Genomic DNA, 23,335 nt, shown 5'->3' on the forward strand with positions numbered 1-23,335 from the left:
TTACTCATGCAGGGACAATGTTGACATATTCTGTTTTTATTTAGGATGGCATGGAGCAAGTTCGTCTAATAGGGAACGTTCTGGTGACAGTGGAAGTGAGGTAAGTATTTTGCGTTCTCACAACCTAAAGGTAATATGTAGAATACAGTGGAGCTTGTCAATGACACCTGTAAAGTACCATCCCACTGAAATGGTCATACAATAACATCCCAACCTGATACTTTACAGGGTACACTATTCCCGGAACACCTCAACCTGATACTTTACAGGATACACTATTCCCGGAACACCTCTTTTTGACACATTTCCCGGTACTTTATTCCCGGAACATCTCGTTTTGACACATTTCCTGATACTTTATTCCCAGAACACCTCGTTTTGAAACATTTCCCATACTTTATTCCCGGAACATCTCATTTTGACACATTTCCCGGTACTTTATTCCCGGAACATCTCGTTTTGACACATTTCCCGGTACTTTATTCCCGGAACATCTCGTTTTGACACATTTCCCGGTACTTTATTCCGGAACACCTCAACTTAACACACTACCCGGTACTTTATTCCCGGAGCATCTGAACTTGACACTTAACCCGGTATTTTAACCTCGGAACATCTTAGCTTAACACACTACCCGGTACATTATACCCGGAACACATCAACTTGACACTTAACCCGGTATTTTATTACCCGAACACCTCAACTTGACACACTTCCCGCTACTTTATTCCCAGAACACTTCAACTTGACAAACTACCCGATACTTTATTCCCGGAACAGCTCAACTTGACAACTAACCCGGTATCTTATTACCCGAAAACTTCAACTTGACGATTTAACCGGAAATTTATTACATGAACACTTCATTTAGACACTCTACCAGTGCTTTATCCATCCCTGTATTAGTACGTGTACAGCGGATTACAGAAACGTCATACATGATATAATACGTCATTATTAGCTGCTATGGTGGTGATGACACTGGTGTAGTCGGGACCGACAAATCGACACTGTAGTTTGGATGTACGGAAACCCAGTGGAGATAACAACGCTCCGCATGATGAAACTGGAGTTTGTAACTTTTTAACGTTTGTTTCCTTGAACAATTGTCCCCAAACAATTGGAAATGTCACCTAAATAAGAAGTGTGTATGCGATACACTACACGTAATGGAAACATTGTAACACCGTCTTCTGGTTAACAAAATGGGGCATGGATTAAAAGTTCGGAATTTCAGTTAAATCGTAGTTCTATTATAAAACTGGCGATTTTATATCACATATATACTTATTTTGTTGTAGTGTAGAGTCTTTCAGGTACGAGCAACTCATTTTGTATCTTATCAGTACGGAGCACGTAATAACTTCATTGTCTAGCAGGAAGTGTCATATTTGTCCTTTCCACCTTATCCGCCTAGATAGTTCCTACGATGTCTTCCCTAATGATAGCAACTAAGAATATAACAATTACAATACGGCATTGATGTAGGATGCTACGAAACACAACATTTTAATTGGTATTGATGTTAAAACGTTTAATGTGATATCAATTGTAAGCAAATCAATCGTTAGTTAGTGTCTGTCGAGATCATTTTTATTTTAAACAGAATCATATTGATTAAATTTCGTTTATATATTTGTTTCAGGAAGGAAAAGAAAGCATTTCAACTGCAGCGACTGACAACGTAGAAAGAGTACGACATCTCCGTCGGGAATGTCAAAATAATAATTTTTCGGATGGAACTAAACTGAACCACCTACGATATTTGATTGTTGACGAAAAATACAAAATGGTATTTTGCTACATTCCTAAAATTGCCTGTTCACAATGGCAAATGATGTTCATAACACTGACAGGAAAAGTCAACACCAGTTTGTTGAATTTGGGAAATGTGCATAAAAAGTATCGCTCAAAATTGAAATTTCTAAGTGGATATTCTTTGGGAAAACGAAAAATCATTCTTGAGAAATATAAAAAATACATTGTTGTTAGAAATCCATTAGAGAGAATTCTGTCAGCATACAGAAATAAATTAGTACCTACAGGAACCCATTACCAATTTGGAAATATTAGAAAAATCATTGTGAAACGGTATAGGGCTAATACTTCTCCAAACTCCGAAGGTGAATATGTTGTCAACTTTTTAGAATTTGTGAAATTTCTCATCGACGAAAAACCTGAGTATTACAACAGCCACTGGCGACGGTACACGTCGCTTTGTCTTCCCTGTGTTATTAAGTACGACTTTGTCGGGAAATACGAAACTATCAACAGAGATGCTGACTTCATCTTAAAAGAGATTGGAGTTCCCCCTAATATCCGGTTTCCGCAAAGGTCTGAAACATACAAAACAGTAGCGACGGTCAAAACATTTGAGAAGTTTTATTCACAGATTCCAACTGAATATATAAGAAAGTTAATGAATATTTACCAGTCAGATTATGACTTGTTTGGTTACCCAAAATCACTTAATTTACAAAATAATACTATATCCCTCAAATAATTTCAATATCCACAAATTCGATACATTCTTGAAACATACCATTTAGAATAACTTAAGAATTGCCTGTATTCCTGCGATATCAAAGTATTTTATTATTATTCTAATTCTGACAATAACAATTCCAAAACCATGCAACCTTCTTTCCACCTTCTCTTTTAAAAGATGACAGATTCTCTGAATTTCCGATTATCTTAAATCAGTTATGAAAATATCGAAGCAAATTTTCTAAAAGAGAGAAGAATTATCAATGACGGTATGTGAAACATAGCGTTATTCCATAATTTCATGCTTATATTCAATGTGTTTTCATTTATATTGTATATTTTCCATTTATATTCAGTAGATTCAATTTGGTATCGTATATCATTTGTATCTTATATTTCAATACTTTTTGTTCTGTTTGCATAATTTATGTTGCAAAAGATTCTATTAATATTCCATATTTCAATGTGTTTACCCTACATTTCCATTTGTATTGTAATGAAAATCATTTGTGGTCAATATTTCTAAACTTTCTATTTGTATTATATTATCACAGTTGTATTCTATAACGGATTCGTATGTATTGTAAAAAAATATTTATATTTTATAGCCTTACATTATTGTTCTATTCTGTTTTCATTCATTTATATTGTATAATTTGTTTAATGCCGACGGGACGGTTTGTGCTCCCTGTTCCCTGTCCCATAGTATGACCCTGTAAAATGCGAAAGTCCAATGAAATTTTAAGAAAAGGATAAACTTTGAATGAAACTTGAACAGCATCACGCTATTAGAGGACATGTTGATAAGAATGTCATCATATTCTGATACGGACATTCTATTGTTTCAGTTTTATTTTCCTGTTAAATAACTACTATTTTTTGGTGTTTGACATCATATTTCAGCAACGGAATACACAGACCTATCATAAATCGACCTATTGGGTTTAAGCAGCAAAATATTTTTTTACAACGGAAAGCTTCAACGGTATCTTTATTAAACACATTTTGCACACTTTTCTCTCCATATTATTTTTCATCCATTTTCTTTGTTTCTTTACACAGTTTTTAACAGATTCGTTCACATTGTTTAACCCATATCAAGCGAAATAGAATGTTAGCATATGGAAACTAGCATGTCAAATTAGCATGTTAGCATGTAAAAAATAGCATTTTAGCATGTAAAAACTAACAAGTTAAATATTAGTATGCTACATTTCAAAACTAGCAAGTTAGCATGTGAAATCTAACATGTCAAGTTAAATAGTAGCATGATTGCATGTGAAAACTTACATGTCACTCTAAATATTAGCATGTTAGCATGCCACAATTAGCACATCAACCTAAATACCAGCATGTTAGCATTTTAAGATTAGCATGCTAGCATGTCAAGAATAGCATATCAAGCTAAACTATTAGCATACTAGCATGTCAAGCAAAATACATATCAGCATACTAGCATGTCAAATATTAGCATACTAGCATGTCAAGCAAAATACATATTAGCATACTAGCATGTCAAGCAAAATACATATTAGCATACTAGCATGTCAAGCAAAATACATATTAGCATACTAGCATGTCAAGAGAACTATTAGCATATCAAGATAAGCATGTCAGCACGACAGTAAAAGATGTAGAGAAATCCCTACTAATTTTTTTCTTATAATTCGATAATTACGCAAACAAACTAGCATGCCAAAACTCGATAACGTCGTGGAAACCAACACTGCAAAACATATGCCTAATCTACCAGTATGACAAAAGTCAATAAGATCATGAAAACCAACCCAACAAGCCATATGCTGCTCTACCAGCATGACAAAAGTCAATAACTTCGTGAAAACTAACCCTGCATCCGTAAATTATGCATAAAATTCATAATAATAAAGTATCTCTAAATCGATGACGTCACACACACACACACACACACACACACACACACACACACACACACACAATAAAACGTGAAGCTACAATTCAGGAGGGGTCGTTGGTTTAGATGTTGCGTAACGGATTCAAAATGGCGGACATCCTTAGCAACCACCTACAGTATCGTCTCTTCATCATACACCCTGATAGAGGAAAATATGCGTTTGTATTCACTATTTTCTCACAGCCAGATCTCATCAACGATAACAGAATCATACGCCATATGGATCCATCAGTCATAAATAAATGTATGTATATAACAAATTTTGTTATTATTGATTTAAAACGGAAGCAGTGTTTTTTGGAAACCAGTCTATGCTGCATCTAGAATAGCACTGACACAAAACAAATATATCCAAATGCCTATTGATATTTTCACAGTTACAAAACACTATCTGGATAAAAGTTTTAAACAGACATGATCTTTCTCTGCAGTTTAATCCGTATCACTATTGTTTTCTATAGTTTAAACATACGTCTTGAGCAGTACATAAATCTTCAGTATCAATACAATTTTAAATATTATTCTTAGAAAGACGGGAACATACCACATTATATCTACCTTAAAATACTTAAGCCAAATAAAGTCTTTCTGGGTTGAGAATGAAGGCAGAAATTAAGTAATACATTTCAAATTCCCATATTATACATATATACAAATATCTCCTGTAGTTATGATAAAAGCCAATTGTCATGTATACTTATAATGTGTGAACAGTGTTTGTTAAACGTCCCGGTATCTTGGTATTCAAAAGTAAATCAATGCAAACCTATAAACAGAGAACGAACAATTCTTCAGCTATTGTACCTATTGTCAGTAAAATAATACATTGTCAGCAAACGTAATTAAATGAGGTTCTGTTGCGATCCAATATCGAAAATCAATTGAATTATGGGGCAATTGTCCTTAGAATCATTGAGGAGAAGTTGTAATAACATATATGCCTTTAGGATCACTGAGGAGATGAACCAACATCCTATACGCTTAGCATCAGTGAGAAGGATTTATACCAATGTCGTAATCCCAAAGCATCACTGAGGAGTTGTACCAACACCGTAGGTCCTTAGCATCACTGAGGATATGTACAAACACCGTAGGTACTTAGCATCACTGAGGAGTTGTAAAGAAGAAATCACTGAGGAGTTGTACCAACACCATAGGTCCGTAGCATTACTGAGGAGTTGTACCAACACCGTAGGTCCTTAGAAAGAAGGACGAAACAACTTGAGGACGCAGTTTAATTCGTCTTTTGCTCTTCTGTATCTTACAATCAATTTGTGTTTAAAGGTACTACATGTATTGCGTCTTTTGTACAATATTTTTAATTTTTCAGCTACGTATTGTTGTAAAGTCGTAATAGCTTTAATCGAGGTTTCTGTGCTGGGTTTATCGCTCCCTGTATAGCCAGGTTTTCATTTTGAATCGGGACCTCCTTGTGATAGCTGGCCACCAATCGAGGCTCCGACATGATAAACAACCATTAACTTGTACATTAAGAACATACTAAAGAGCTCTTAAAAAGTTATCGATATGCCTTGAGGTTTATATGATGATTCGTTAAAGTGAACTAAAAGCCATGTGATTAATATTCATGATCTCGTCAATAGGGTACATGTTTTAGATAACAATGTTCAACGATGAATGTTGACGTCCTTTCCTGTATATATATACACAACAATCAACATGGTCAAACTATGTAGAAGCAGAAGAGGTAAAATAATTGTACTTACAGTGTCCTTGATATGTATCATCAAACTGCTCACGAGGACAGTGAATCAAGCGAAACCACAAGGTACGTATAGTCAACATAACGGTTTATACCAGGAAATCAACCGAAACCACAAGGTACGTTTAGTCAACATAACGGTTTATACCAGGAAATCAACCGAAACCACAAGGTACGTATAGTCAACATAACGGTTTATAACAGGATATCGACCGAAACCACAAGGTATGTATAGTCCTGTTTACATTTGTATAATTTTCAATTTGTATTGAAGGGTGATAATATCTTGAGTGCGGGTTTTCACAATCTTTTCCAAAAATTATGCTCATTTGATAAAAATCTTCAATATATCATTTTATGTCTTCACCTGTGGGTATACTATGCATTTTTTATCGTTTTTTTCTTCATTTCGATGAAATGAAATCAGTTTTAAACTTTCTTATGTGACATGTGCCTCCAATACAACATCTTAAAAGAAACATTAACCAAAAACATATATTTGTAAAGTAAAGTCACCTTTACTCAGGGACAATGTTGACATATTCTGTTTTTATTTAGGATGGCATGGAGCAAGTTCGTCTAATAGGGAACGTTCCGGTGACAGTGGAAGTGAGGTAAGTATTTTGCGTTCTCACAACCTAAAGGTAATATGTAGAATACAGTGGAGCTTGTCAATGACACCTGTAAAGTACCATCCCACTGAAATGGTCATACAATAACATCCCAATCTGATACTTTACAGGGTACACTATTCCCGTTACACCTCAACCTGATACTTTACAGGATACACTATTCCCGGAACACCTCTTTTTGTCACATTTCCCGGTACTTTATTCCCGGAACACCTCGTTTTAACACATTTCCCGGTACTTTATTCCCGGAACATCTCGTTTTGACATATTTCCTGATACTTTATTCCCGGAACACCTCGTTTTAACACATTTCCCGGTACTTTATTCCCGGAACATCTCGTTTTGACATATTTCCTGATACTTTACTCCCAGAACACCTCGTTTTGACACATTTCCCATACTTTATTCCCGGAACATCTCATTTTGACACATTTCCCGGTACTTTATTCCCGGAACATCTCGTTTTGACAGATTTCCCGGTACTTTATTCCCGGAACATCTCGTTTTGACAGATTTCCCGGTACTTTATTCCGGAACACCTCAACTTAACACACTACCCGGTACTTTATTCCCGGAGCATCTGAACTTGACACTTAACCCGGTATTTTAACCTCGGAACATCTTAGCTTAACACACTACCCGGTACATTATACCCGGAACACCTCAACTTGACACTTAACCCGGTATTTTATTACCCGAACACCTCAACTTGACACACTTCCCGCTACTTTATTCCCAGAACACTTCAACTTGACAAACTACCCGATACTTTATTCCCGGAACAGCTCAACTTGACAACTAACCCGGTATCTTATTACCCGAAAACTTCAACTTGACGATTTAACCGGAAATTTATTACATGAACACTTCATTTAGACACTCTACCAGTGCTTTATCCATCCCTGTATTAGTACGTGTACAGCGGATTACAGAAACGTCATACATGATATAATACGTCATTATTAGCTGCTATGGTGGTGATGACACTGGTGTAGTCGGGACCGACAAATCGACACTGTAGTTTGGATGTACGGAAACCCAGTGGAGATAACAACGCTCCGCATGATGAAACTGGAGTTTGTAACTTTTTAACGTTTGTTTCCTTGAACAATTGTCCCCAAAGAATTGGAAATGTCACCTAAATAAGAAGTGTGTATGCGATACACTACACGTAATGGAAACATTGTAACACCGTCTTTTGGTTAACAAAATGGGGCATGGATTAAAAGTTCGGAATTTCAGTTAATTCGTAGTTCTATAATAAAACTGGCGATTTTATATCACATATATATACTTATTTTGTTGTAGTGTAGAGTCTTTCAGGTACGAGCAACTCATTTTGTATCTTATCAGTACGGAGCACGTAATAACTTCATTGTCTAGCAGGAAGTGTCATATTTGTCCTTTCCACCTTATCCGCCTAGATAGTTCCTACGATGTCTTCCCTAATGATAGCAACTAAGAATATAACAATTACAATACGGCATTGATGTAGGATGCTACGAAACACAACATTTTAGTTGGTATTGATGTTAAAACGTTTAATGTGATATCAATTGTAAGCAAATCAATCGTTAGTTAGTGTCTGTCGAGAACATTTTTATTTTAAACAGAATCATATTGATTAAATTTCGTTTATATATTTGTTTCAGGAAGGAAAAGAAAGCATTTCAACTGCAGCGACTGACAACGTAGAAAGAGTACGACATCTCCGTCGGGAATGTCAAAATAATAATTTTTCGGATGGAACTAAACTGGACCACCTACGATATTTGATTGTTGACGAAAAATACAAAATGGTATTTTGCTACATTCCTAAAATTGCCTGTTCACAATGGCAAATGATGTTCATAACACTGACAGGAAAAGTCAACACCAGTTTGTTGAATTTGGGAAATGTGCATAAAAAGTATCGCTCAAAATTGAAATTTCTAAGTGGATATTCTTTGGGAAAACGAAAAATCATTCTTGAGAAATATAAAAAATACATTGTTGTTAGAAATCCATTAGAGAGAATTCTGTCAGCATACAGAAATAAATTAGTACCTACAGGAACCCATTACCAATTTGGAAATATTAGAAAAATCATTGTGAAACGGTATAGGGCTAATACTTCTCCAAACTCCGAAGGTGAATATGTTGTCAACTTTTTAGAATTTGTGAAATTTCTCATCGACGAAAAACCTGAGTATTACAACAGCCACTGGCGACGGTACACGTCGCTTTGTCTTCCCTGTGTTATTAAGTACGACTTTGTCGGGAAATACGAAACTATCAACAGAGATGCTGACTTCATCTTAAAAGAGATTGGAGTTCCCCCTAATATCCGGTTTCCGCAAAGGTCTGAAACATACAAAACAGTAGCGACGGTCAAAACATTTGAGAAGTTTTATTCACAGATTCCAACTGAATATATAAGAAAGTTAATGAATATTTACCAGTCAGATTATGACTTGTTTGGTTACCCAAAATCACTTAATTTACAAAATAATACTATATCCCTCAAATAATTTCAATATCCACAAATTCGATACATTCTTGAAACATACCATTTAGAATAACTAAATAATTGCCTATATTCCTGCGATATCAAAGTATTTTATTATTCTTCTAATTCTGACAATAACGATTCCAAAACCATGCAACCTTCTTTCCATCTTCTCTTTTAAAAGATGACAGATTCTCTGAATTTCCGATTACCTTAAACTCTGAATTTCCGATTATCTTAAATCAGTTATGAAAATATCGAAGCAAATTTTCTAAAAGAGAGAAGAATTATCAATGACGGTATGTGAAACATAGCGTTATTCCATAATTTCATGCTTATATTCAATGTGTTTTCATTTATATTGTATATTTTCCATTTATATTCAGTAGGTTCAATTTGGTATCGTATATCATTTGTATCTTATATTTCAATACTTTTGTTCTGTTTGCATAATTTATGTTGCAAAAGATTCTATTAATATTCCATATTTCAATGTGTTTACTCTACATTTCCATTTGTATTGTAATGAAAATCATTTGTGGTCAATATTTTACATCTAAACTTTCTATTTGTATTATATTATCACAGTTGTATTCTATAACGGATTCGTATGTATTGTAAAAAAAATATCTATATTTTATAGCCTTACATTGTTGTTCTATTCTGTTTTCATTCATTTATATTGTATAATTTGTTTAATGCCGACGGGACGGTTTGTGCTCCCTGTTCCCTGTCCGATAGTATGACCCTTTAAAATTCGAAAGTCCAATGAAATTTTAAGAAAAGGATTAACACATCAGCATCACGCTATTAGAGGACATGTTGATAAGAATGTCATCATATTCTGATACGGACATTCTATTGTTTCAGTTTTATTTTCCTGTTAAATAACTACTATTTTTTGGTGTTTGACATCATATTTCAGCAACGGAATACACACCTATCATATTTCGACCTATTGGGTTTAAGCAGCAAAATAATTTTTTACAACGGAAAGCTTCAACGGTATCTTTATTAAACACATTTTGCACACTTTTCTCTCCATATTATTTTTCATCCATTTTCTTTGTTTCTTTACACAGTTTTTAACAGATTCGTTCACATTGTTTTACCCATATCAAGCGAAATTGAATGTTAGCATATGGAAACTAGCATGTCAAATTAGCATGTTAGCATGTAAAAAATAGCATTTTAGCATGAAAAAACTAACATGTCAAGTTAAATATTAGTATGCTACATTCCAAAACTAGCAAGTTGGCATGTGAAATCTAACATGTCAAGTTAAATAGTAGCATGATTGCATGTGAAAACCTACATGTCAATCTAAATATTAGCATGTTAGCATGCCACAATTAGCACATCAACCTAAATACCAGCATGTTAGCATTTTAAGATTAGCATGCTAGCATGTCAAGAATAGCATATTAAGCTAAACTATTAGCATACTAGCATGTCAAGCAAAATACATATCAGCATACTAGCATGTCAAGCAAAATACATAAGCATGTCAGCAGGACAGTAAACGATGTAGAGAAATCCCTACTAATTTTTTCGTATAATTCGATGATTACGCAAACAAACTAGCATGCCAAAACTCGATAACGTCGTGGAAACCAACACTGCAAAACATATGCCTAATCTACCAGTATGACAAAAGTCAATAGGATCATGAAAACCAACCCAACAAGCCATATGCTGCTCTACCAGCATGACAAAAGTCAATACCAACCCAACAAGCCATATGCTGCTCTACCAGCATGACAAAGTCAATAACTTCGTGAAAACTAACCCTGCATCCGTAAATTATGCATAAAATTCATAATAATAAAGTATCTCTAAATCGATGACGTCACACACACACACACACACGCACACACACACACACGCACACACACACACACACACACCTCACACACACAATAAAACGTGAAGCTACAATTCAGGAGGGGTCGTTGGTTTAGATGTTGCGTAACGTATTCAAAATGGCGGACATCCTTAACAACCACCTACAGTATCGTCTCTTCATCATACACCCTGATAGAGGAAAATATGCGTTTGTCTTCACTATTTTCTCACAGCCAGATCTCATCAACGATAACAGAATCATACGCCATATGGATCCATCAGTCATAAATAAATCTATGTATATAACAAATTTTGTTATTATTGATTTAAAACGGAAGCAGTGTTTTTTTGGAAACCAGTCTATGCTGCATCTAGAATAGCACTGACACAAAACAAATATATCCAAATGGCTATTGATATTTTCACAGTTACAAAACACTATCTGGATAAAAGTTTTAAACAGACATGATCTTTCTCTGCAGTTTAATCTGTATCACTATTGTTTTCTATAGTTTAAACATACGTCTTGAGCAGTACATAAATCTTCAGTATCAATACAATTTTAAATATTATTCTTAGAAAGACGGGAACATACCACATTATATCTACCTTAAAATACTTAAGCCAAATAAAGTCTTTCTGGGTTGAGAATGAAGGCAGAAATTAAGTAATACATTTCAAATTCCAATATTATACATATATACAAATATCTCCTGTAGTTATGGTAAAAGCCAATTGTCATGTATACTTATAATGTGTGAACAGTGTTTGTTAAACGTCCCGGTATCTTGGTATTCAAAAGTAAATCAATGCAAACCTATAAACAGAGAACGAACAATTCTTCAGCTATTGTACCTATTGTCAGTAAAATAATACATTGTCAGCAAACGTAATTAAATGAGGTTATGTTGCGATCCAATATCGAAAATCAATTGAATTATGGGGCAATTGTCCTTAGAATCATTGAGGAGAAGTTGTAATAACATATATGCCTTTAGGATCACTGAGGAGATGAACCAACATCCTATACGCTTAGCATCAGTGAGAAGGATTTATACCAATGTCGTAATCCCAAAGCATCACTGAGGAGTTGTACCAACACCGTAGGTCCTTAGCATCACTGAGGATATGTACAAACACCGTAGGTACTTAGCATCACTGAGGAGTTGTAAAGAAGAAATCACTGAGGAGTTGTACCAACACCATAGGTCCGTAGCATTACTGAGGAGTTGTACCAACACCGTAGGTCCTTAGAAAGAAGGACGAAACAACTTGAGGACGCAGTTTAATTCGTCTTTTGCTCTTCTGTATCTTACAATCAATTTGTGTTTAAAGGTACTACATGTATTGCGTCTTTTGTACAATGTTTTTAATTTTTCAGCTACGTATTGTTGTAAAGTCGTAATAGCTTTAATCGAGGTTTCTGTGCTGGGTTTATCGCTCCCTGTATAGCCAGGTTTTCATTTTGAATCGGGACCTCCTTGTGATAGCTGGCCACCAATCGAGGCTCCGACATGATAAACAACCATTAACTTGTACATTAAGAACATACTAAAGAGCTCTTAAAAAGTTATCGATATGCCTTGAGGTTTATATGATGATTCGTTAAAGTGAACTAAAAGCCATGTGATTAATATTCATGATCTCGTCAATAGGGTACATGTTTTAGATAACAATGTTCAACGATGAATGTTGACGTCCCTTCCTGTATATACAATGTATATACACAACAATCAACATGGTCAAACTATGTAGAAGCAGAAGAGGTAAAATGATTGCACTTACAGTGTCCGTGATATTTATCATCAAACTGCTCACGAGGACAGTGAATCAACCGAAACCACAAGGTACGTATAGTCAACATAACGGTTTATACCAGGAAATCAACCGAAACCACAAGGTACGTATAGTCAACATAACGGTTTATACCAGGAAATCAACCGAAACCACATGGTACGTATAGTCAACATAACTATTTATACCAGGAAATCAACCGAAACCACAAGGTACGTTTAGTCAACATAACGGTTTATACCAGGAAATCAACCGAAACCACAAGGTACGTATAGTCAACATATCTGTTTATAACAGGAAATCAACCTAAATGACCAAGTACGTATAGTTAGTGAAAATAACTGTGTATTCCTGGAGATCAACCTAAATAACCAGGTACGTAGTCAACATAACTGATTTCATCTTCGTATCAAGTATTACATATTGTAATGCAAAACATTTCTAATAAGCCGAAACAAAGTTTTTTTTTATCATAATAGCAGATTCGTGTATTTCAACTGAGTCACTGTCAGTTTGAACTATTAACTGGCAATTTCCTCTTTTAAACAAACTACGTTTATCCGACAGTATGACCGATGTACTGTTGTTTAAGATATCCGCAATTCGTATTGAAGGGTGATACTATCTTGAGTGCGTTTGTACAATCCTTTCCAATATTTATGCTAATTAGATAAAAAAAATCTTCAATACTGCATGTTACCTTTTCGCCCATGATTATACTTTACATCATTTTTTCTTTTCATGATTACTAAGGTATTTAATCTTTTTTTAATATCGATGGAATTAAATCAGTTTTAAACAAATTTTCTTAAGTGACACGTGCCCCGAATTTAACATTTAACAGATGCTATTTGTGCCGTACAGTCACCTTTACTCAGGGACAATGTTGACATATTCTGTTTTATTTAGGATGGCATGGAGCAAGTTTGTCTAATAGGGAACGTTCTGGTGACAGTGGAAGTGAGGTAAGTATTTTGCGTTTTTACAACATAAAGGTAATATGTAGAGTCTAGTGGAGCTTGTCAATGACACCCCACAGAAATGGTCATACCGGAATACCTCAACTTAAAACTGTACCTGTTACATTATTCCCGAAACACATCAGGTTTACATTATACTCAATACATTACTTCCTAAACATATCAGGTTTACATTATACTCAATACATTACTTCCTAAACATATCAGGTTTACATTATACTCAATACATTACTTCCTAAACATATCAGGTTTGTATTATACTCAATACATTACTTCCTAAACATATCAGGTTTACATTATACTCAATACATTACTTCCTAAACATATCAGGTTTACATTATACTCAATACATTACTTCCTAAACATATCAGGTTTACATTATACTCAATACATTACTTCCTAAACATATCAGGTTTGTATTATACTCGGTACATTATTCCCAAAACATATCAGGTTGACATCATACCCAGTACATTATTCCCGAAACACCTCAGGTTTGTATTATACTCGGTACATTATTCCCAAAACATATCAGGTTGACATCATACCCAGTACATTATTGCCGAAACACTTCAGGTTTGTATTATACTCGGTACATTATTCCCAAAACATATCAGGTTGACATCATACCCAGTACATTATTCCCGAAACACTTCAGGTTTATATTATACCTGGTACATTATCACCTGAACACATCATGTTGACACTATACCGGGAACATTATTTACTGAACACCTAATGTTAACATTATACCTGGTACATTGTTACCTGAACACATCATGTTGACACTATACCGGGAACATTATTTACTGAACACCTAATGTTAACATTATACCTGGTACATTGTTACCTGAACACATCATGTTGACACTATACCGGGAACATTATTTACTGAACATCTAATGTTAACATTATACCTGGTACATTGTTACCTGAACACATCATGTTGACACTATACCGGGAACATTATTTACTGAACACCTAATGTTAACATTATACCTGGTACATTATCACCTGAACACATCATGTTGACACTATACCGGGAACATTATTTACTGAACACCTAATGTTAACATTATACCTGGTGCATTATTACCTGAACACATCATGTTGACACTATACCTGGAACATTATTTACTGAACACCTAATGTTAACATTATACCTGGTACATTATCACCTGAACACATCATGTTGACACTATACCGGGAACATTATTTACTGAACACCTAATGTTAACATTATACCTGGTGCATTATTACCTGAACACATCATGTTGACACTATACCGGGAACATTATTTACTGAACACCTAATGTTAACATTATACCTGGTGCATTATTACCTGAACACATCATGTTGACACTATACCTGGAACATTATTTACTGAACACCTAATGTTAACATTATACCTGGTACATTATCACCTGAACACATCATGTTGACACTATACCGGGAACATTATTTACTGAACACCTAATGTTAACATTATACCTGGTACATTATCACCTGAACACATCATGTTGACACTATACCGGGAACATTATTTACTGAACACCTAATGTTAACATTATACCTGGTGCATTATTACCTGAACACATCATGTTGACACTATACCTGGAACATTATTTACTGAACACCTAATGTTAATATTATACCTGGTACATTATTACCTGAACACATCATGTTGACACTATACCGGGAACATTATTTACTGAACATCTAATGTTAACATGATACATTAAAATATTATTAATAAACATAACAGCTTAATCGCTATTTCATTTGGATTTTCTAATGTTGATACATGCGTGCAGTTGTTGTAGTTAGAGTGGGCTCAACGAGACATCAAGTTACAGGGTTCTATACATTAGCTATGGATACTTAATACGCTCTAGTGAAGTGTTTGACAAGCATCTTTTTATGTAAGTTCAGTAAACTTATTTCTCTAGCAGCACTCGCACTAATCAGTTCGTACACTGACTTCCCTAACGACAAAAACGAAGAATATCAGGTAACAATGTATGTTATTATGGAACACAAACCAAATGAAGTATTTTCAGATGTAACATTTATTGTTAATATCAATTGTAATCAAATCCATTAGTGAACAGTATAATTAATTAAATCCCCTGTATATGTTTATTTCAGGAAGGAAAAGAAGGAATTCCAACAGCAGAAATTGATAACATGGAAAGAGTTCAACATCTTCACCGGGAATGTAAACATCATCATTTTGGGGATGAAACGAAACTTGGCCACCTACAAAATTTTATTGTTGACGAAAAATACAAACTGGTATTTTGCTATATTCCTAAAATTGCCTGTTCACAATGGAAAACTATTTTCATAACACTAACGGGAAAAGTCAACGCCAGTGTGTTGGATTTTGGAAATGTTCACAAAAAGTATCATTCCAAAATGAATTTTTTAAGTGGATATTCTTTGAGAGAACGAAAATTTATTCTTGAGAAATATAAGAAATACGTTGTTGTAAGAAATCCGTTTGAAAGGCTTCTTTCAGCTTACAGAAATAAGTTTGTAGGTAACGGATTTAGTGAATTCCGAGAAGTAGGTCAAGAAATTATAAAAAGGTTTAGGAAAAATGCAACTCTAGAATCACTCAAAAAAGGAGATGACGTTACGTTTCTCGAATTTGTGCAGTTCCTTACGGACGAAGAAACAAAGTATTTCGACGATCACTGGAAAACGTACACGGCTATCTGCCATCCGTGCCATGTTCAGTATGACTTTATTGGAAAATACGAGACCATAAGTAGAGATGCTGATTTTATTTTAAGGGACATTGGAGCACCCCCTGAAATAAGATTTCCTAAAAGGTCGGAAAAATATAGTACTCTAGAAACATTGAAAACATTTGAGACGTTTTATTCACAGATTCCAGGTGAATATATCGCAAAATTATATAATAACTATGAGGCTGATTTTGAATTATTTGGGTATTCGTTATCAGATAACTTTAAAGTTATTCCAAACACTTAAACTGGCTGTAAGGAATATTTGTTCATTTAATATTAAATTATTACATATATGATTATTTCGTAGAATGCAGCCATTGAAAAGCTGTATATGTTACTGTGAGAAGATAGGAAGAATGCGGTACGGCAATAGTGACGTCATTTACATTTTTTTCGTGAATGAAGAATCGAGAGAGCCACTGACCATTCTGGATGTTTTATCACTGCACTTTGACCCTGGTATCCGGAAACACTGTCTGACTAATCCCTTAGTCATTATCTGCTGATTTTACAAAATGTAAGCATCATTGTGTAAAGGTATCCTCGGGACATTGCTATTGGAATTGTCGGAGGAAAGTAGGAAAATGATAAAGAGTACTTGGATATAAAAGTAACAATACTCGTCCCATCAACATAATGCATAACAAACAATACTAATTATCTCATTATAGTATCAATATCATACCTAGCCAACACTACTAATTATCTCATTATAGTATCAATATCATACCTGGTCAACAATACTAATCCTCATTATAGTATCAATATCGTACCTAGTCAACAATACTAATTATCTCATTATAGTATCAATATCATACCTAGCCAACAATACTAATTATCTCATTATAGTATCAATATCATACCTAGCCAACAATACTAATCCTCATTATAGTAACAATATCATATATAATCAACAATACTAATCATCTCATTATATTATCAACATTATAATGATATAGTGGGGAAGTATAACAAAATTTCTAAAAGAACGCTTGAAGATATCACTTATAATCATATAAATGTATTGTAATAGTAATAGTTATTATAAATGAGCCAATTAGATCAACTCATGAAAGTATAACAATATATTTTCCACAATAGTTGGATGTTTTTCAACTCCCAAAGCATGGAATATTCATTACATCTCTTAAATAACATTCGGTTTATACCACAGGTGGAATAAACTCTTGATGCATTTTGATTGGTTTGCGTGGTGACCTTTGACCGGGATCATTTTTTTACATCACGTGGTTCGTTGCGTTTTGATTGGCTAACCTTTGAAGGCCACTTCACGAGTAAATAATCAACTGATATATGACATAATGATACATTTTACTGAAGTGTGGTTTGGTTTTAGTTTGGTTTGGTTTTATTTTGTTTAACGTCCTACTAACAGCCAGGGTCATTTAAGGACGTGCCAGGTTTTGGAGGTGAAGGAAAGCCGGAGTACCCAGAGAAAAACCACCGGCCTACGGTCAGTACCTGACTCGCAACTCGCAACCCAGAGGTGGAGGGCTAGTGATAAAGTGTCGAGACACCTTAACCACTCGCCCCCGCGGCACCTCTGAAGTGTGGTACTACTTACTATTTCAATAAAAATATATTTGTGAACGCCATTAGCGAGACATACATGTGATATATCGTGATACTCATTTTCTGTACCTGGTAAAGACATCAAAAGAAGCCCCCGTGTCTTACGTGTATGGCTGATAACATCAAAGTCTTAGCCTCGGGGATGTAATGTATTCATACCAGTACGTGCTAGACACGTGGATCTCAATGCATACATATATTTGGTGAGTTAGAATTGTAGTATACTTCCATTATACGGAGTACAGAAAGTGAGTGTAATCAAGGTGTTTTGGTTCTGAAATACATATCTTTATATGTTTTATAATATACATATGTCATTAACCACTTTGAAAACTGTACACGCTCGTTCCGTTGTATTTGGGTTTATCTATAGGCTATTTCATTTTAGGCTAAGTACATGAATAAGCATTCTGAAATACGGAAACCATTCAGGTCCTCTTTACTAAGAATCCCGTCACGCATTCTTTTCGTGTACATGTTTTGAGACATTGCATGATTGTCCTCAACCAGTGACAGGAGCACGAAACGTTTTTAGAAGGTTCGTCTCAGACTTAGCAATTTGACCAATGCACAACCAAACTTGATGAGATTCATTCCAGATATTTTATTTATTCAAAGACATTAACTTCAATGATAAATCCAATACATCTTTCATCAGGTGTACTGGTTGAAAGCCTGCTGGGTCTGAACTCGAACAGCTTCTTACTGTTGTATCCTTCTTGAGCATTTCAGCTTGTTTGAATACTACTTCTTTCTAGATCGCTTGCCTCCATTGATTTTCCTTAGACAATTATTAAGGGGAACAGAGGGTATCTCCATTTCAATTACAATTTCAACATATTTTATTGACACAGATGAAATGTTTAAATAGGATTGGACAGCAAGCATTGCCTATATTAGTCCTCTCCTTATATAACAGGTGGTAAATAAACATGAACATATATACAAAAATGAAGTAACTCTCTTAAAATTGATTTTGCTTTTTTTTTAATTGATAAGTGTATCTATTTGGTCAATTGAGTGTATTCCCCCAACAGATACAGGCCTTAAAGTCCGTATGTATAACACATTAGCCATTCACTGTTCGGGATCAAAACCCAATTCCACCAGATAGGTACATATGTTTTGTGAGTGGGGTTACCTCAGCTTTTATAATTTAATGTTTACTCAATTTTGTGTAATAGGAGTTACTCCCTATCAATATACTCCATACAAAAACAACTTAATTATTAAAGAAGGAGACAGAACAATACAAAACAAATGAAAAAATATATTTGATCTGGTGCAAATAAGTTTGAATAGTTACAGATGCCCATAGCCTGCTGTATCATTGTGGTCATCTCGGGGGTATTAGGTTTTGCATAATGAAGTATTTAAGGTTCAATGTATATCTAAATATTGCTTATTCAGAAATTAAAGTCTTTTTGATTGTAATATGAAATGAAATGTGTAAGGATATCTTTATTCTGGATAACCACATAATCTGTACGATCAAGAGTTTTATCATGAATATATGATTCAATAAATTCTCTTAGGTAATCTGGGGAATCATTATTCACTATCTTGTACATAAGAGTAAGTTTAAAATATCTTCTATTACTCAATGTTTCCCATCCTAATTCTTCATAAAGTCTATCATGGGATATAGCTTTATGTAAACCTGTAATTAGTCGAGCTACCTCCAGTTGAATTGGTCCTAATAAAGTGTTTTGGGCTTTTGAACAATTATCCCAAACAACATCTGCATACTCAATGATTGGTCTTATATAGGCAGTATAAATAGTAGTCAAAGATTTTCTATCAATTTTATTTTTCAATAGCCTTAATATATTATCCTTTTAATTGCTTTATCTTATACATTAGATATATGCTGGTTCCATTTGGCATCATCATTAAGAGTTAGACCTAGATGCGTATGTGTTTTATTTTCAGTAATTGGTTCATCATAAAAGTTAATGATAGGATGGTTTTGATCATTTTTTTCTAGAGAAAATTACAAATAGTGTTTTAGCAGGATTAAATTTGATATCCCATTTAGATGCCCAATTCTTAATATTATTTAAATCGTCAGATAAATTTCGAGCTAATTCAATGGGGTTATAATCACTTATTCCATAAAGAGAAGTATCATCTGCAAATAGCTTAATTCATAAATATAAATTAAAAGCATTAATGGTCCAAGGACTGAACCTTGTGGAACTCCTGCCTTAACTAGATCAAATAAAGAAGCATAACCTTCTGTTAGTACCTTCTGCTTTCTGTCTGATAAAATGTTTTAAGCCTTATTTAGGTCGCAGAAAATGAATCTGATTTTTTTATTTTGATCCAGGTAGTTAACAATGGTATGATATATAGACAATAACTGATTAACAGTAGAGTCTTTGGATGTAAATCCAGATTGGTGTTTAATAATAATTCTATAAGTTGTGAGGTAATTGTATAGGTACATTTGTATTTGAATATGATTTTTTTCTAACATTTTACTAAAACATGATGTAACCGAGATGACACCTCATTAATCATGTTAATTAAACCTTTTTCTTTATACATGGTATTGATATTAGCCGTTTTCCAGTTAAGTGAAATTGTACCCGTTTCAAGTGTTTTATTAAATAAAAGAGTGAGAGGGAAGAATATACAGGGACGAAGGTTGTTTTTATTAGTTTAGGGATCATATCATCAGGTCCAGCAGATTTGTTTCCATTCAAGAGGAATAGTTGATCTTTTACATATTGTTGTGTTATTATGTTATTGTTAATGGAATGAGGGAAATTGTTAAAACCTTCAGGTACTTGTTTAGTATCAGGAGATGTGGTTGATATGTAAACAAAATATTTATTGAGACACTCAGCTTTGTCAAATGGATGTTTGGCAAGACTGGTTGTGTGCTAGTGGGGAAATTGAGGTAGATTTGTATTTAGGACATTCCGTGCAATTTTCCAACATTTATAGGGAGGTCTATGCAATGCCGACCGTCAGGTGCCCCCGACTTAAAACAGTCTAGTCATCCGACCGAGCATCTTTCCTGACGGCGGATTGTATAAATTTATTTGTACAGATCCGTCTGGTGGTTGGCTTGTGGCTTACTCCAAGAAATAACTCAACAAATGATATAAAGATACAATCTGAACATTTATTAATAATACATGCAATCAATATCAATCAAATGGAGATGTCACACAATATGATGCAGTAACAGTTGTGTTTGAAACAAGGGAGTTGTCTCCCTTTAATTAATAGTAATATAGAAATAATTAAAGGTGTTCTTAAATTACGTGTGTATTTTTTATATAATATAATAATTTCCTATAATTTCACATATGTATCTGTCCTGTTTCTCCCATTTCTCCTATTTCTCCTGTTTCACCTATTTCTCCTGTTTCTCCCATTTCTCCTATTTCTCCTGTTTCACCTATTTCTCCTGTTTAATCTATTTTCTCCTATTTCTCCTGTTTCACCTATTTCTCCTGTTTAACCTATTTTCTCCTATTTCTCCCATTTCACCTGTTCCGCCTATTTCTCCTGTTTCCCCTAGTTCTCCTGTTCCACCTATTTCTCCTGTTTCTCCTATTTCTCCTAATTTCTCATATTTCTCCTGTTTCTCCTAATTTCACCCATTTCTCCTGTTTCTCCTGATATCTTCTGACTGGACTACTGTTCCTAAATTACATTGTTTTAACTCGAGTACCCTTTTATCAGCTGGCACCCTACCTTCTCCTCTGCTTTAAAGTCCATAGTCTATCAGGAACTCTGCGAATCTGCACTCAAAAACTGCTACAGGTAGGCTACTCGAGTGAGGTCGGAATGACACTGAGCGTTCGTATCTCCCGGCTCTCAACTTATAGAGAGCTTTAACTAATGAAAACGCTGGAGAATACTAGCACGAGACATTCCCCGCGCTCCTATATTAACATGAATAACACCCGAGAGACTCGAATAAATATGAAGTAAATAACTCTAGAAAGGTTCCGAAACTATAAACAATAATGGCTGCCGGTGAAGACGAACCGTATTTTCTGAGATAACTAAAGCCTCTAACGGACTATAAAATGACATAATGTATGTTTAAATGGAATACACATGACAGGTATGATATAATCTTCCGACGCTGAACAATCTATATGAGAGTCAACATGCATTTATAGAAAAATAAGATATCATAACAATCGTTGCAACTCACGTCTGCTCGTACACAGTTTCAATACACAGAACTGTTTTACATTTCAAACACATATATCGTTACGTTGCGATGTTACAACATCAAAATTCATTAAGATTTGGATACAATACATGTTTAGAGTGAAGATCTCGGTATATTTAACAATGTGAGATCAATAACAGGTGACTTTCCCTTGATAAACGAGGCACGAAATCGTGTCGATATTGGAACACGTGTTCGTTACAATGAATGATAAAGTTTACAGACTTGTCGCATGAGATTAATCATTATAATACATCACAGTCTGGATTATAATAACCTTCATAAACACGATATAACCACGCAGGGTAAACACAATATGACAGTATTAATTGGTGCTATTCCCATTACAAATAAATGGCAATATCATGTCAACTTGTACATTTGTACATGTACATAATATGAAATGAGGTCGATCGGCATAACATCTAGTTTTGTCATTCAGTGATTTTTGTAAGTTTTCAATGTATGTTTTTTTTTTGCTTCTAGTATCTTGGTTATAGTTTTATTTCTTTTATTTCTATAATTCTCCCAGTGTATAGCTGGTTACTTGTTTTTGCTTTCCTATGTGCTCTATTCCTTTGTCTTATATGTTGTCTGATATGTGTCTCCGTTTCTTCATGCAGTTCTCTATTTTAGCGTTAAGAAGATCACAACTCGGCGGAATAATGTGTACACTCAATGAATTAGATCTTGGCTCTTGAAATCTCGCAATATTTATAGCTAACCTGTACACATGTGTATGATAATACTTACTGTTATATCATTTCAGATGTCAAGCCGGATGGATTTTTACGTGATCTTTAGTAGTGCCTCGGTCATTCATGTCATTTTTGTTATATTGTTTTTTAAGTTACTATAAAGGGCGATACTGTCATGGGACCAGGCCGAGTAGTGTCGTGGCCA

At 34.5% G+C, this 23,335-nt stretch overlaps 2 protein-coding genes across 2 annotated transcripts; both read left to right on the top strand.

Annotated features, from left to right (window-relative positions):
* Nucleotides 1–5: 5 nt before the first annotated feature.
* Nucleotides 6–2,880, top strand: LOC117331261 (carbohydrate sulfotransferase 14-like). The gene is made up of 2 exons (XM_033889859.1): nt 6–100; nt 1,646–2,880. The coding sequence occupies exon 2, from the start codon at nt 1,790–1,792 to the stop codon at nt 2,501–2,503; it is 714 nt and encodes a 237-aa protein (XP_033745750.1). The 5' UTR covers nt 6–100; nt 1,646–1,789; the 3' UTR covers nt 2,504–2,880.
* A 1,627-nt stretch (nt 2,881–4,507) lies between these two features.
* Nucleotides 4,508–16,882, top strand: LOC117331099 (carbohydrate sulfotransferase 11-like). Its single transcript, XM_033889693.1, has 5 exons — nt 4,508–4,664; nt 6,150–6,209; nt 6,702–6,757; nt 8,428–8,574; nt 16,031–16,882. The coding sequence occupies exons 1-5, from the start codon at nt 4,508–4,510 to the stop codon at nt 16,880–16,882; spliced, it is 1,272 nt and encodes a 423-aa protein (XP_033745584.1).
* The last annotated feature ends 6,453 nt before the right edge of the window (nt 16,883–23,335 follow it).

This window comes from Pecten maximus, chromosome 7 (genome assembly GCF_902652985.1).
Source record: "Pecten maximus chromosome 7, xPecMax1.1, whole genome shotgun sequence".
NCBI classification, from domain to species: Eukaryota; Metazoa; Mollusca; class Bivalvia; order Pectinida; family Pectinidae; genus Pecten; species Pecten maximus.

Bases quoted from the DNA above. Each gene is read 5' to 3' on its own strand.
- LOC117331261 (XM_033889859.1), top strand. From the start codon at position 1,790: ATGGTATTTTGCTACATTCCTAAAATTGCCTGTTCACAATGGCAAATG.
- LOC117331099 (XM_033889693.1), top strand. From the start codon at position 4,508: ATGGCGGACATCCTTAGCAACCACCTACAGTATCGTCTCTTCATCATA. The intron at 4,665-6,149 runs GTATGTATATAA...TTGTACTTACAG, and splicing joins TCCATCAGTCATAAATAAAT to TGTCCTTGATATGTATCATC. The intron at 6,210-6,701 runs GTACGTATAGTC...GTTTTTATTTAG, and splicing joins GAATCAAGCGAAACCACAAG to GATGGCATGGAGCAAGTTCG.